At 28.5% G+C, this 17923-nt stretch overlaps 1 protein-coding gene across 4 annotated transcripts in view; it reads left to right on the top strand.

Annotated features, from left to right (window-relative positions):
• LOC136988825 (serine/threonine-protein kinase mig-15-like) overlaps window positions 1-17923 on the top strand; it is a 112829-nt gene that overhangs the window by 43697 nt on the left and 51209 nt on the right. For all 4 annotated transcript variants that reach the window (XM_067286816.1, XM_067286796.1, XM_067286807.1 and 1 more), the window contains exons 5-9: window positions 487-567; window positions 3285-3333; window positions 4861-4922; window positions 5064-5154; window positions 7665-7737. In XM_067286816.1, coding sequence (XP_067142917.1) covers window positions 487-567; window positions 3285-3333; window positions 4861-4922; window positions 5064-5154; window positions 7665-7737 — 356 coding nt within the window. The remainder of the gene's footprint in view (window positions 1-486; window positions 568-3284; window positions 3334-4860; window positions 4923-5063; window positions 5155-7664; window positions 7738-17923) is intronic.

Here is a 17923-nt window from a genome sequence, read left to right as displayed (position 1 = left end):
TTCAATTAGTAAACGTAGTTTATGCAAATGCAGATTATTTCTACTGTACTTGCAATACATTTTTTACATTGATGTCATTCATTTATCAATTCAATTAGTTCATTTTAGAAGATCAACTTTAGACACATTTTACACGTGTCTAAAGTTGATCTTCTAAAATATTGACCACCTAAAAAATGAAACCCTACCTATATGAAAAATAAATCCCAAAATGAAACATTGGAAATAGCATTATGGGCCTGAAAGCTGTCAAATAGATTTCAGGGTCATAATACTATTTTACATCAAAATAAATCAAGGAAAAAGATACATAAACATGTTTTATTTAATATATAATTTTATATGTGAAAAGTTTTAATTGCATAAGTAGGTGTTTTAATTAATTTAATTATTATTTAATCAATAATTGCATATATAGGAACATAATATGGAATTCCATGTAAAAAAAATTAACATTTATTGAAGAAATTGTTTTAATTTTTTCAGTTTTCTCACCATCGCAATATTGCCACTTACTATGGAGCCTTTATTCAAAAGAGTCCACCAGGCAAAGATGATAAGTTATGGGTAAGTGATATCTATTATTCTGTATAAACAAAATATCTTTATAATTACCTATTGAGTATTGATTTATGTACATTTCTGTATTTTAATGTATGGTCTATTTGAATTTATGTGGACCATAAGTTTTTTGATGTTTTTTCTTTTTGACTTTGTGAAGTGTTTCTAAATAAGAGAACAATACTATGTGAAAAAGAAATTAAGGCAAAAAATATTTTGAATATTTTCTTCCTTTAATATTTAAATCAATTCTATTTACTTTCATATAGATTTAATCCTTTGTTCTAGAACAGTTTTAGAAAAATCAAAAATTAGAAAAAATTTGAAATTTGGTTTGGAGAAGAAAATCCTTTAAAACTAGATTTAACTTTTGTGAATTAGCATTTATAGAATTAAAATAAAAATACTGTTATATTAGTAATGCATTTCTTTATTAATTGCTTTTCTGTTTTAGTCATTTGATGAATTAGTATAATGCATTAATATTATATTAAAATCATGAAAATGTTTTAAATGATTTGAAAGTATTAAAAAGTATTGATAAAAAGAAAATTGTATTGAAACTTTTGTTTTAAATCTGCAAGCATGAAAGATACATGCAAAGCAATACAGAAAAGAAATTAATGGAGCACTTTTTTCTTATTGAGGCACATTCAGTTTAATGATGCACAGTATAATAATAATAATAACTGTTTTCAGTTATATTACTGCATTCAAAATTCTAAACAGTCTATTTTGGAAAAGATATTTTTAGCATTATTATAAACTTATGTAGTAGTCAAAAATAAATCATGTTTTTGCACAGGTTTTATTCCTCAACATACAAAACTCTTACACTTTCAAAACAAGTTACTACTGTTGTACACACTTCTGCAAGTGTTCATATCACTTGTCAGAAGTAATGCTCGGAAGTTTTTTGTGAAGTCTTTATGCATTCCTTGTTATGGTTTTCATGTCTTCTGCTGACTGAAACCTGTAATCCTTCAATCCCTCTTTTATTTTAGGAAACAGATAGTCTTTCAAGCAAGATCAACAGATAAAGTGGTTAAGGATGCAGTGTTAGTTTTATATGCATTGCTTGATCAGGTATTCATTAACAACATTAACAAGCTAAATGGGGAAGTTGCAGTGATGAAAGCCCTTAAAGACATCATAAAAAATGGCTTCCAGAACTGCTTTGACAAGTAGAATGGATGCTGGAGAAATGTGTAGCTGTACAAGGAGTTCCATAAATACTTATAACTTTTATTAAATTAATAAAAGTTATATTAAAAGTTCCGTTTATTTTTTACACAACCATGTATTTTAAATAAATGTAAAGAGAGATAAATACAAAATAAATTGCAACAAAATAGAATGATGATAATATATAGTGAGATATGTTGCCAACATGGTAGACAAAAATGTTTAATATTCACTGATGTCTTTGCATAGTACCACTGTTTTTGTATTTTAAAAATATAATTAAGAATGAGAGTTGAATCTTCAATATTTTATATAAAAATGTTTGTGTATTTATCATTAAAATCATTGATATTTTTAAGGTACTACTATGTGGATAGGTCTCTTTTTTACACAAATCTAAGGAAATTTTATAACTTTATTTTCATAATTTATTATAACATTTTAATTGATTTTGAAAAGTAGATGTATGTTGTATACAAATCAGTATAGTATTATTGAATTTAAACTACTAACTTATTTATTGAAGATGCATTTAACTCTTAACTTTCAGACCAGTTGTGAGATGACCTCATTCTAGTGCAAGGGAACTCTTTTTGTTCATAAATTTGTGTTGGTTTGATTAAACATTTACAATCCTTTTCTTTTGCAAACTAAGTCAAAATTATCAGCAGCAAACTTGTTCATGTCTGTCAAATGTTGGAAATTATGTATCCTATTATAGAAAATAGATGCACTCTCTTATTGAATCTACTTATTTTTATTAATGGTGAAAGAAATGCAATTAGGATATGCTATTTGTTTTGACTAGCAGCACCATTGCTGAAAAGAAACAAAGTTTTGATATTTTTATCTATTTTTTCATTAATACATTTGCTTAGGGAACTTATTTTATTGGTTCCTTTCTTTGCCTCTATTTCAGGCTATAAAAAACATAGTTGACTTTATTGATATATCACTATAAATACCAAAAATGTACAACCAAAGTTTCTTATTAATTTTTTTTTTATTTCAATACTTTATTGTTCAATAATTTGATTTAAATTAATCTAATTGTTTTGTTGAATGAAGAAAATAAATATTGTCCAAATTATTTATCAAATGCTATTTTCAACTTTATATTGAAATTTAGAGGTATTAATTATTAAATCAATTAATAATATATCTATAGAAATAATATAATTTGTAACATTTAAATTTCTGATTAATTAACAGAGTTAATTTAATTTTATTCTTATAGAATGTAGAGTTTAGAATGATATGTTATTTCTATAATCAAAAACTTTTCTGCTGATTTTCTTAGATTGTGTTTTTGTAGCTTTTATTGAACATAATTTTTCAGTTTAAATTTGTGAAACTAAAATCTATAATATTTAATATATTTTGTTGGTGGTTATGTTGAATGTGTGTGATCATAAATTGTAAAATTGTTTCTGTATGAAGTTTCTCATTAGTAATTTCAATTATATATTCTTACATAAGAATTTTTAAATATTTGCAAAATAAAAATAATAATATTTTTAAACTTATTATTCTTGTAGTTGGTTATGGAATATTGTGGAGCAGGTTCTGTAACTGATTTAGTAAAATGTAAGTTTTTAAAACATTTTTTTTTGTAATAACTTTAGTTTTATGGCCATGTATGCCAGTTATTACCATTATTAGTAAAGATAATTATTAAAGTTCACAGATTCAAATAATATTCATATCCAATTATAATAGTCATTGTCATTTTATAGTAAGTCACAGATTATGTAATTAATTTTAATTACATGAACTGTAACTTAATATAAGCTAGATAATTAAAATGTTTGTTGTTTGTTAAGTTATGGCAATGCAACACTTGGCCGATCTGCCTAGAGGGGATTCCTTCCAGGAGGTCTTTTTAAGGGAAACTGGCCCCTGTTTATGCATTACAGACGTGGAGAAAACCCAGAAAACTCCACATGTCTGAGCGAGGTGCAAACCCACAACTGAACTACCAGTGTTCAGGGTATGAAAACCACTTGGCCACTGGTGGGCTCGATAATTAAAATGATTGTTTCTTTATTTTTCACTTGAAAATATTGTTAGAAAATATTTGTATGAATATACAGATATACATGGTGGATCTTGAAACCCATGAGGTGATTTTTAAAAATTAAATTTTGGAAATTATTTCTTGATTTTCAAAATTTTGAGAAAAAAAAGAGTAGCTAATACTAAAATTAAATACACTACCACTATCTCCTCATTTATTGAAATTTCTTCTACTGCAGAGTATAGCTTGGAGTCCACAACCCAAACAAAGGTACAAAGAAATTCATACAATAGTATAATATTAAGAGTGTCAGAAAAAGTGCAAACCGAATTTTATAAATGAAATTCCAGTACAGTTTAATGCAGTTAAAATACTATATAAAATACTTTACTGGAATTTCATTTATAAGGTTCATCAGTGTGCATTTTTTCTGACATACTTTATTCCAGTCTTACAGTGTTTGAAGAATTAAGAGTGTTCAAAAGATGATATGAGGTTAGATAAAAATTACATGGATAGTATAAATAACTAATGTATTTAAAAAGAAACAAAATTGATTCAATGTTATTAAATTGAGAAAATTACATATAAACAAAAAATTTACCATATATATATATAGCTACAGAGCAAAGCTTTACAGAGTTATAATCAAATTCTAATTGTTGTATGGTTACTAACAATTTACATAACAGAACTTTATTGTAAGGTACAAAATATATAAAATATGAGCACTAAATTTCCCTTAAAAAATTTTAAAAGATCATTCTTAAGAGATTCATGAATATTTTGTTTTGGATTAATTAAATAAGTAGAATTATCTGAGTTTTGGTTGATAATTTAAATTAATATTATTTAATTTATAATTTAATTTCCTTTTAAGTTTAGTATAGCTAGTTTATATTTTGATTATATAATAATATAAAATATATTTTTAATACATATTGTAATTTATTCTTATTTCTTTTTGGTTTATAAATTACAAAATATTATCATTATTAAATAATAAAGAATTTTTACTACATTAATCATTGATATTTATAACACTGTATTATATTTTAAATAAAATAATTAAATATCATTAAAAAAATTTATTTCAGCCACCAAGGGCCAATGTTTAAAAGAAGAATGGATAGCTTATATATGTAGAGAAATTCTCAGGGTATTGTAAAAATTATAAATTTTATGTAATATTTTATAAAAGAAATTTGTGTTTAAAATTGCATACAATTTATCTTAAAAATCACAATTATTGTGTTATTTATTTTATAAAACATATTTACAAATATTATATTATATACAGGGTTTAAGTCATCTTCATGGGAATAAAATCATTCACAGAGATATTAAAGGACAGAATGTATTATTAACTGATAATGCTGAAGTAAAACTAGGTAAGAATTTTTTAAAATACTGATTAGAGAATATAAATTGTATAATTTTAAATATTTGAAATAAATATTATTAAAACTATATGTAATTATAATCAAAATAACAGTATAATCAAAACCATTAATATAATAATAATGCTATAATTTATGCTGTTATTAAAATATTTTATCTCTAGTAAAATATAAATATGTGACTTATATAAACTACAAAATAATTTTTTTATGTATGTTCTTTTTATTCTAATGACCGGTTTTATCAACTTTCATTAAAATAATGTTCCATTATCCAATATCTTCCTAAATGAAATAAAGTTTAATTACAGTTCTATTTCACTAACATTCTCTAACTCAATTTGATGAGATATTTTTTAACAGCATTTTTCTATTTGTATCAGAAGATATGAATATTTTCTTAACTTTTGCATAGCTCTTAGACATTAAACATTTTGTATATTGTTTAAATACACTCAACATGCCAAACTTGAAACAAGTAAGAACTTCAAATTATACAAATGTACAGAGAATAATGTTTTTAATGATTTTGATTCAAAAATACAAGGATCTGATTGAAAAGATACAAATTGCCTGTATTGCAATTAAATGAAAAGAAACAAATGGTAAAATGTTCATTTGTTTTTAACACAAATGCATGTATTACTGAAACAGTGGGGAAGCAGTTATCATCTAAATGTTCAAAGTTGTTCTGTTTGAATGGTAGTTTTATCCAGTTCAATATTTTTAGCATTCTTTATAACAGCTCTGTGTCAAACTCATTTCTAATCTATTATAATTGATTTTAGTGTAATGAACTGTTACAACTTAACACTCCAAAATCAGATTTTTAAAGTAACATCAGTTTAAAACTTCTTAGCATTACTGAGGTTTGGTGAAATACATTAATTGTTAAATAGCTTTAATGCATCAATTAGGGTTAAATGAAGATTGATGAAATCGGCCATAATTCATTTATTGTGTCCATAATGAAGTTCACATTTGTTATAAATTTTTGAATATTTTTATTTCATTTAACTAACAGTTTTATTAAAATGTTACTTTTTGATTTTAATTATGCAAGCTAATTTTAAGTTATCAGAAACAATATTATAATAGTGAATGTTACTTTAGATTTTGCTAAACTTGTAAAAGATTATCATCATCTTTCTTCTGAGAAGAAAGACTTGGATAATACATGGCTAAAAACTTGTGAATATTAATAGATATTTTGGTACTTGAGAAATACCAATTATCTAAGTAATAGCTGTTTAACTATTGTCAGGAAACTCTGTAAAAAAATAGGAGCTGTGTTCAACACTATATCTAAATGGAGATTATGTACTAATTCTAGTGTTTATTTTTGTTTATTACTTTCTGTTTCATTATGTTGTTTAATTATTTTTAATTAGTATTATTTTTTTACTGTTGTTTTATTTTTTAATGTTTTGCAAAAACAATTAATGACTTTTGTATTCTATTACATAGCTGATTTGCATAATGAAAGTGTTATTAAAGTACAAGGGCTATTTCATTTTCAACCTCTGATGAACCATAAAACAAAGACAAATATAAATAACAAAATGAATTTATTACCAAAAGTTAGGTACAAAATTGGTTATTTTTGACATAATCACTGTGAACATTGAGGCATTTGTCTATCTGTGGATGAGCTTTGAAATCCCCTCTTCATAGACTGTTGCTGTCAACGACTTGAGATGGGCCCTAATGTTGTTTTGAAGATCATCATTAGTCTTGAACCTCTGCCCTCCTAGCCACTTTTCCTGCTCAGGAAAGAGGTGGAAAGCACTCTGCACTAAATTGGGGCTATACATTAGGTGTTTAAAGGTGGTGAAGACTTCCACCCAGCTTGGAACTTTTAATGTTTGAAGACTTCCACCTCTTTCATGAACTGAAAACATGGCTAGGAGGGCAGAGGTTCAAGACTAATGCCAATCTTCAAAACAACATTAGGGCCCATCTCAAGTCATTAGCAGCAACATTCTATGAAGAGGGAATTTCAAAGCTCATCCATAGACAAATGCCTCAATCTTCATGGTGATTATGTCGAAAAGTAACCAATTTTTTACCTAACTTTTGGTAATAAATTCATTTTGTTATTTATATTTGTCTCTGTTTTATGGACCATCAGAGGTTGAAAAAGAAACAGCCCTCGTATTATTTTTATTTATAATGTCTATTGTGTGTTTGAGAGTGTGTGTGTGCATGTGCACACACACATCTCAAACACACATGTACGTCTGTCTTTCTTAGTTTTTTAAGATAAGATGTGATTTTTTAATATTAAAAAAAGAAAAATAAAAACATGTTTGTACTTTATAATAAAGCTGAAAATGTCAAAATTGGAACTTTATATATTTCTTTATTATTTTTTTATTTTAGATTAAAGTTAAGCGTTAGTTTATAAATCAATATATAAGAATTATTTTCTAAATAAAATTTTGTATACTTTGCTAATATTAAAAAAAAAATTCATTAAAAAAATTTTTTTTTTGCTTTAGTGGATTTTGGTGTAAGTGCTCAGTTAGATCGAACAATTGGAAGGAGAAACACTTTTATAGGAACTCCTTATTGGTAAACTAGTTCATTTCAAATATTTGTTTTAAATATGTTAAAAATGGTAATACAGTAGAGCATTGTTTATCTGAAAGCTGGTCTACCGAAATGTCGGTTAACTGAAAGCTTTCCAGTCGGACTGTGTTGTGCTGAATCGAACGTTTTTGATACTAGATTAACTTGTAAATTTTTTTGTTTTTATATTTTTTAATATATTTATTTTGTTTGTACAAAATAAAGAAATAATTTTTAACGATACAATAGCTTCGATGATTATTATAAAAATTTTTGTTAGGCTTAAAATCGACAAAAATTCAACACGAAGCGACATGCAATGGAGAAAAATTTCAACATCAGATAGGTTAATATATTTTTTCGTACATAATCGGTTATCTGAAAAAATCAGTTATCCAAACAACCCCAGTCCCCAATTGATTTGGATAAACGATGCTCTACTGTATTTAAAAAAAAAAATAAATACATGAAATACTGTATAAAATATTAGTATAATACATAAGACATTTTTATTTACTATTTCATAATATATATGATTTATTTTGTGTGTAATTGTTAATTTATTTTAGGTCTCAATATTCTGTTTTATCAGATTTTTTTGACTTTATATAATGGAATGATTTATTTATATTAAGAATGAATTTTTCATTCTTTCAGTTAAATAATTGATTTATGGTGAATAGTTAAAGGAAAAAAAATTTAAAAGGAATAAAAAAATATTCCTCACCCGAAAACTATTTTCACTGCCAATTAGTTCTAAGAATTTCAATTATATTTCGCACATGCCAAAGTTAGAGTTTTATCTGTTCATTATCATGACTCTAATTTATACATTGCAGTGTTCTTCCCAGGCCTTTGGCTGGATGCTCCACTCAGCTGATTTTAATGACTGCCTTGTGTCAGGTCAATAATGATATTCCAGTTTGGAACATTATAGTTGACCTGATACAGATCTTGTTTGAGATTGAAAATGTTTGTCAATTTTTACATTAAAATTTCATTGCTGGGTGTTAAAGGTTTTGTTGATTGTGTTTAGTAATTTGTTCCAGTTATTGAGAAAAAGGTAATTTTGTTCATTGATTGCCTAGCTAGTTACTTCAGTGAATTGCCATTTCAAAATAATGATTCTTGTTAATTATAAAATGCTGTTCAATCTGTGAAAAAATAATGCAGAAACAAAAATGAGAAATATTTTGTAATCATAATCTTATTTCATCCAATAGTACGTATCTATTAACAGGACTTATTAAACTGGCTTTAAGGATACAGCAACTCAGTTTCACAGATTAGAAAATTGTTGTTTTATTTAATTTACCTGTAAATTAAATAAAACAACAACAATAGATATATACTAGGGGACGAAATAAGATTATAATAAATAGAGGACATTGAGGCATATTAATTTAGAAATATTTTGTCTTTGTAGCATAGGAAAAAAAATCCAGAAAATCAAATTTTAAAATATTTTAACTTCTGTTGTTGTTAAGCAGAATTGGAAAGTTATCCAATAAAAAAATGAAACATCATCAATAGATGAATGTGGCAGATATAACAAAATGAAATGTTGACTTCTTACAGGGAAACATGAATGCACTGCTATATTTGAAAGCTATTTGAAAATGTGTGGTCAGTGGCCAAAACTTTTGTAATAAAAAAACTGAGTCCAAAACACCTGATTATCCTTGCTAATGGCAAGGTTAAAGAGTATTAATAAAATAAATAATAATACAAATTAAGAATGAAAATAAAATTAATTCCTTATGAAGATTACAGTTTTCTCTCAGTATAATTTTTGGTTTCTTTGAAGATGGTTGACTACCTGTGTTTCAGTGATTCTTTGTTAATAATAATACCAATTATTCAATTTAAAATATTAAATATTGGTTTGAAGTTCAATACATCTGTTATATTATATTATGGTACATATGCACAGTAATTGACTATAATATATAAGCTTATGTGCAACATTAGGAACTGAACCCAATTATCATCATTATTTTTATGTTTGACTTATGATTGTGTGAAAATGCACAAAGCGCCCCCTACTGCTTCCTCATCACTTGATCAAAAGGTCAATATCACGTTAGCAATTACTATGTCAGAACTGACACCACTAGGTCTTTAGGGGAGATACAGAAACCACTATGGCTGTTAGGTTCATGTGAGCAGATGTGTATGTAGGCGGGTCAGATTCAGGATGGAGGAGGTTTAAGAGACTGTGTGGTTTAAGGACAGTGCATTACTACAGGTACGAGGGTCATCCCAGAAGTACCTGTGTAAAGTACTAAATTAACACCGAATAACGAAATCACTATGTTTAAGACCCAACGGGTACTTTACGTGGGTTCGCGAAAGATGAAGCCAGGCCTGAACTTCGCGGATACGGAACTTATATCTAAAATTTATTAGTCAAACAAAGTAAAATAAAGTCAAGTTTTTAATCTGAACAAATACTACACAACTAATTAAAGTCCAAAACAAATTTATTCTATAAAGGACATGCCATTGAACCGACAACCAAAAGAAAACTTATCAATTATTACTTAGAACTAATCCCCTGAGATTTCCGACAACAAAAGATCAAAATTTAAACTATTTACAATGCAAAACTAGAATCTAAATCTATCCGTCACCTCCACTATCCGAATCCTTTCTTCAATTTCTTCTATTCGAAACTTTCTTATCCTTTCCAATCTGGAATCAGCTGTTCGATCCTCTCTCGATAGTACACCTCTCGTAGTCAGGGAAAGCTCACCTCGCTCTGTTGCCGGAATTCGCTGGCTTTATAGTGGTACGGTGACGTTACACTTTGTTGGCTGAAACCACCCCCTCATTTACATACTTACTGTCTAACAAATACTTTAATTTTATCTGGGCAGCGAGTGTTACAATTTACTAAAGACTTTTACAAAATATTTAATAGTAAGTAGTTCCATACTTGAGATGTCTTTTTAAGTCGTTTAGTATTCTTACTTTCTACGTGTATGTGGGGACTCCCCCTTTTTCCAATCGGATCGTCCGTCCGACTTCCGATATCGGGCACGCAATGGCGCGTTTGTTTTGTTTTACGGCGCTTCGTCGGTGACCGTAAGTTGGTTTTTTTTTTTTTTTTAATTTTTGTTTATCCGGAGGGTGAGTGGGAAACTTTCGCCCTAACTAAACATAAGCCCCAAAATAAAAATACTCATAACGAAAACAAAAAGATAAAATAAAAATACAGCTCGGACTCAGTTCCTTACACCTGACCTGACATATAGATGGCAGTACTTGTTTGAAAAAAAGACTGTGTTCGAAAGTATCAACCTTATAAAGCTTAAGTTTGAAGTTAGAAGATGCTACATTGTTTAGTATTTGTTTGACAGCCATCAATAGTGAACAATCTCACTGAATTTGTAAACATGGAAAAAATTGGTCATTGTTATGTGATACAATACTTTCATTTGAAAGGTTTCAGTCCAACCAATATTAAAACTGAGCTAGATTCTACTCTGAGGGAGTCTGCTCCCTCGTGTACAACAATAAAATATTGGGTGGCAGAGTTTAAACGAGGCCGTACGAGCTGCCAAGACGAACATCACAGTGGTTGACCAAGTGAGGTGACCATGCCAGAAATGGTGAAAAAAATCCACAAAATGGTATTGGATGACCATCAACTCAAAGTGCGAGAGCTAGCAGACATGGTAGGCATTTCAAAAAGTGCTGTACATTGCATTTTGACAGAAAATTTGGACATGAGAAAGCTGTGTGCAAGATGGGTGCCACGTTTGCTCACATTGGGATAAAAACAGCATCATGAGGATGTTTCAATTGAGTGTTTGGCAATGTTTCGCAGCAACAAAGCAGAGTTTTTGGATGTCATAGTATGTACCTGGTGGGTAGGTTCTTTACTTGCTGGCAATAGGTAGACAGATTCTTGGTTTCTAGGATGTTAGATAGTTTGATGTAGTACCCTCTGATGATATGTAAACAGGAAGATGAATATTGTCGGGTGGACTGGTAAATGGTAGGTTGGCCTAGGCAATGACGGGCTAGGCGACAGTGTGTGGCTGAATCCTCTTGAAGGATAGTTGTAAACTCTTGATGACGATGAACTCTGTCATCATCCAATTCTCTTTTATTTGGGGATAATCCCCCTTAGTTAATTTTTCTGTTTTTGGACATGTTAGGTTATTAATCCAATAGGCAAATTTTGGTGTTGGGTTTCCAATACATAGTCAAAAGTGACACATCATCTGAATGTGTCATGGTTGCAAGGAAGTGAATCTGGGGAGAGGTACAATCACTTCCTGTGATCTTTACTGTGTTAAGGAAAATTTTATATATATATATAATTTTAACGTTCATGTATGAATTTTTGACATTGTTCTTTGAAAATTTATTGTTGAATAAAAATTTTTCTATTTAGTCTGGGCTCACAATTGATCAGCCATACTACCATCCAACTTTAAATTCTAACATCATTTGATTATTAAGTATCAATAGTAGATATTATTCTAGGCATTCTGTATTTTTGAAAAATAGAATCAATGTGTAAACAGAACTTTGTATTTATTAAACTGTGTTTTAAAGATAAGCCAGAAAACAATATTACTTAACCCTTTCCCTGCCGTTTGCCACGCCCCCTTATTTTGTAAAACGGCCAAGGTCAAAATAGGTAAATCAGGCAATATTATTTTAAAAATTCACTAAAAATTAAATTATTATTTGATTCATATGAAAAAAATCACATATATTTATCAATATAGTTAGTTTTAAATACGACATTTTTCAATAAAGTTTGTTTGAAAAATTTATGAGAAAAAAAAAATAATATATGATAATTGACATTCAAACTTGAAAATTTGTTACTTTTTGTCAAAATTAACATTGTCTGGTTACTTTATTCTTATTGTCACTGAGCCAGAATGACGTAGAATATTGTTCTGTACAATTTGATATTACATTTATGCACGTACGTTTATTTGTTGTGAAATTATCGCACATTATATCAAACATTTGTTTGAAATCTGAACTTTATTCTGCTTTAATCTAATATAATTAACTAATATACTTTATTCATTTCATATCAAACAAGACTATATATTTTTGTAATAAACATATGATTACCAATAGCAATAGATGTAACATTTGCTAATATTTTAAATTTAAAAAAAAATTAAAAATTAAAAATTAAAAAAAATATATAAAATATCAGAACTGAAGGTCATAACTTAAATATTTACGATATATTAACATATTATAGCTGAATAAACTTATTATAGCATAAATCAACTTATTATAGTAATATTATTGCATGAATATGCTAAAAATAAAATAAAAAATTATCAGAACATGAAAAATTAAGAAAAAATAACCGATAATTAAAATTTTTTAAGTCGACAAAACACCACCTAGACAAAAATATGTAGAATGAACGATAAACAAGACGATGCCGTCAAGTGCTGACATCTGTTGTCGATAAATTTTATAAAAATCGATTGTTAACAGGGTAACGATCAATCGGTACCCTGGCCGTTTTGCTAAACGAACAGGGTAACGATAGATCGGTACCCTGGCCGGGAAAGGGTTAAGTTAGTTTAAGAAAAAACTAATAAGCATGATAATGAAGGCATCAATATATATATATATATATAATATATATATATACAGGGTTCCTACGTACCTGGAAAGTCAGGGAAAATCAGGGAAAGTCGGGGATTTTCATTAGTTTCGGAAAAAGTCATGGAATGTCAGGGAATTTGTCAAAAATTGTCAAAAAGTCAGGGAATTTGTCTCCTTAGCTGCCTCGTTGATTTCGTTTGCTGAATATGGCTGACCAACAGCGTTTCTCAACCTTTTTTGGCCCGCGGACCGATAAAATTTGTGAAAAAAATTTTGCGGACCGGTGGTGTTTTAACAAAAAACTTTACTATATATTAAAGAATTACTACAGAAGTAAATTGTAAAATTATTATTATCATTTATACATTATAAAATTTTTATTTATTAAATTATCACTATTTTTTTCAATAAGAAAATTTTTAATGCAGAGCGGTAAAAATTCTCTGCGGACCGATCAAGAATGTCCACGGACCGGTGGTTGAGAAACAGTGAACTAGATAATCCAATAGTTTAACCAATGTTAACTTGCTTATAATTAATTATAAATTTAAAAAGCTGGTAAATTTTAAAAAAAATTAATCAAATGTATTTTAATTTTTTAGTATCTTAGTGCGAAACAACACCAAAACTATTTTTATAGTTATGTTGCAAAAGAACGAGATTTTATAGTTACGATTCTATGCGCTGAACTTCTATATTTTATTAATGTATAATTGTAATTTCGTTTGATGTTTATTTCTGTATTTATTTTATTTTATTTAAATTCTATAATATTAGTTCATTTAATTAAAATTTGCTATAAAAGTGAGAAAGATGGTTTGTGATATGATTTGCAATAATTATAAGAATTGTAATTAAGGGTTAAAATAAATAAATTTTGTCTGAATTATTAAGAAAATTTTATGAAAAGATGAAATTTAATGCAAAATTAAATAAATAATAAATAAAAATTATTAAAAATAATTATTAAAACTCTGGCTTTACATCGAAACCGAAATCAAAATGGCGGCAACGGAACATTTTTTTTTCTTTTAATGAGTTGCCAATTCAGCTAATTTAGTGGATTTATGAACAATCTAGCTAAAATAACCAAACAGTTCTAATGGAAACAGTATGATTTGAGTATTTTTATTAAAAAATGTCTAGCTGTAAATTTGAATTTTGAGTTGGTTGGCAACACTACTTTTAATTAATATATATGCAGATGCGGATTGGATGTCGTTTGAATGTTGTACTTAGTATTGTGACAAAACAAGTCTTACACATTGCTATCTGATCTGGTTCATCTGTCTTTTAATAATAATGTTCGAGGTTTGTGTTTTTCTACATTCTTAAATTATAATGGCACGGAAACAAACGAGGTTTAATCTCCAATGGCTAGATCCAGCTATTCATCCAGAATTCAATTCCTGGTTAGGAACTGTAAAAGATGATGATACAAAAGCATTTTGCTGCATTTGTTGTAAAGTTTTCTCGTTAAGTAATATGGGAAAGCCTGCATTAATATCCCATGCAAATAGTTCTAGTCATGTTGAAATAAAAAGATTGAAGTCGGAACAAACTTCGCTGGTAAGGTTTTTAACCCCGACAAATTCAAACTCTTCTAATAGTCAACAAAATGTGTGTGAAACGGCTTCTGTTGTGGAAGATAGATCTAAGATCATTAATGAACAGTCTCTCACCAAATCAACATTTCTTAGCAGCACATTGACACCTTTTGTGATAAAAGATGATGTAATAAAAGCAGAGATAACTTGGGCATTGGCAGTTGTAAAGAAAAAGATGTCACTCAATTCATGCTCTGATATTAAAAACATTTTCAAAAAAATGTTTCCTGACAGTGCTATAGCCACACAATTTCAATTGGGTCCAGATAAAGCTTCCTATATAATAAATTATGGCCTAGCCCATTATTTCAGAGAAAAATTGATTGATGCTGTTACAAGTTGTGATAATATTACTATCTCCTTTGACGAATCACTAAACAAAGTTGCTCAAAGAACTCAAATGGATCTTGTGATAAAATACTGGGATGAGAGTAAAGATAAGGTTATGACCAGATATTTAAATAGTGTCTTTCTGGATCATAGTACAGCAGATGATCTTCTCTCTGCATTTCTCAATGGCCTTTCAGACACTCATCTTGATCTTAGCAAAAATTCTTCATATCTGTATGGACGGACCAAATGTAAACATAAGTTTTCTGAATAAATTAGAAGATCACATGGAGACACAGAATGTTGGTAAATCATTTGTGAGAATGGGAACATGTGGTTTACATGTAGTCCATGGTGCTGTAAAAGCTGGTTTTAAAGTAGTAGATTGGAATTTGTTACCACTGCTACGGAATTTGTACTATTTGCTAAAAGACTCACCCACTCGGCGTGCTGAATACATTGCTATAAGTGGAAGCAGATTGTTTCCCAAAAAGTTTGGTTCAACAAGGTGGTTGGAGAATGGAGAGTGCTTAGAACGTGCAGCAGAAGTTATTGAATCTGTGAAGACATACATAAACAACAGTACAAAGTTGAAAGACAGCAAGGTGGCTACATTCTTGAGACAGGCACTCAATGACCCCTTTATTAAAGTTAAACTTTTATTTTTTCAGTCAATATGTACACAAAGTGAGAGCTTTCTCACCCGATTTCAGAGCAACAAACCTCTTGCACCTTATCTTTATAAAGCAGTTGTTCAATTATTAATGAATCTGATGAGAAAGTTTGTGAAAAATGACAGGGTCACCGACAAGCAGTTTCTAAAAATAGATTTAAATGCTAATGAAAACTTGGTACATCTTAAGAATTTGGATATTGGTTTTGGAGCAAAAAAGGTTTTAAAAGAATTGAAAGTAAGCGATAAAGATATTCTGTGTTTTCTAAGAGATTGTCAAAAAGTGCTGAAAGTGATGACACAAAAGATTATTGAGAAGGGACCTGTCAAGTACAAATGTGTGAAGGCTTTGAGCAGCTTAGACCCAGAAATTATTAAAATGCAATCAAATGTTGGAAAATTGTATTTCAATGCTTTACTGGAGATTCTACATGATACAAACAGGATTGATGAAAGATGTGCTGTCAAAGCAAAAGAACAGTATAATATACTCTGCAATAAAGTATCCATAAAACCCTATTCTACAAAGTTTGAGGACTTCATATCTGAAAGGAGTGATGATGATGGTCTGGACACATTTTATTGTGAAATTATGAAGGATGATAGGCAACTGCAAGATCTATGGTCTATTATCAAAATTTCTCTTTCTTTCTCACATGGGAATGCAAGTGTTGAGAGTGGTTTTTCAGTTAACAAATCACTGTTGAGTGAAAATCTTAAGGAAGAAAGTTTAGTTGCTCAACGCTTAGTTTATGATGGGATCCATTTTGCCGGTGGTATTGATCAAATAAATATAGACCAGAAAATGTTGTTAACAGTCAGAGGATCTAGACAGCGATATATTGCATCTCTGCAACAGAAAAAAGATATTCAGAAGCAGCAGGCATTGAGGGCTGAAGAAAAAAGAAAACTTACACAACAACTTAAGGATTTAAAACAACACAAGAAAATGTTAAGAAAAGATCATGAAAAGGAAGAAAAAGAGATTGAAATGAAAATAAATACACTTGAGGAGAAAAAGCTAAAACTACATTAATAGTTCTTCTATTTTGTGAATTGTAATTAATTTTTTATTTTCTAATTATCTGTATTTTGAAAAACAGAGAATTAATACTAAGAAGTTTCTCTGTATTTTGATTGTCCATTTTGTAAAAATAAAAAGATTTTACAATAAATTAGATACATTTGTTAGAGAAGCTATACTGTAAACTTACACCTATCCCTCTTTATTTCAAAATTGTGTAAAAATAGATTGTATATAATGTGGTTGACAAAAGAAAACTAATTCTTTTTTTACATGATCAATTTTTTTGAGGGAAAAAATGCTTTATTTGAAAATTTTTAAATTTAACTTTTTGTTAAAATTATGTTGCTGTTTAAAAAAAGTTACTCTTTTTGTTGAAAGATTGGTTTTAAAATTACGTGTTTCTAAGTCGAGAGTTCATTTTAAGCACAGTACAGTACTATTTGTACTGTATATCAAATACCGTTTGTTGATTTTATGCTATCTTGTATTTACTAGATTTACATACAAATAATAATGATAAGTAATGATAAAATAAAAAGCTCATGTTTCATTTGTTGCTTATTTTTTCATTACATTGAAGTTTTGGATTCTATCAAACATTTTTCTACAAGATGTACCGGTATGTACTAAATAGTATTAACTGGTATGTACTGTATTTTTTTAATGTGGCAGTCTTTGAAACATATCAACTGTGCAAAAAAGAGGGATAGATATACTCAATCAATGTTCACGGTAAATAAAATGCTGTTTCATTATGTCGATATTCCACACTGTAAGAAATGTGAGGGTCAGGGAATTTGGACAAAGTTGGTCAGGGAAAATCAGGGAAAGTCAGGGAATTCAAAACAAGAATTTGAGTAGGAACCCTGTATATAAAACCTGGCTACTACTTTATTCTAGCAATAGTTAGTAAAAATTCTTGGGTAGGACACTGTATTGAATAATTCAAAT

Source organism: Centruroides vittatus, unplaced genomic scaffold (genome assembly GCF_030686945.1).
Source record: "Centruroides vittatus isolate TY-2023 unplaced genomic scaffold, ASM3068694v2 contig_1276, whole genome shotgun sequence".
Taxonomy (NCBI): Eukaryota; Metazoa; Arthropoda; class Arachnida; order Scorpiones; family Buthidae; genus Centruroides; species Centruroides vittatus.
Note: the sequence above shows the minus strand (reverse complement) of the source record. Positions and strands in the feature narration are given on the sequence as shown.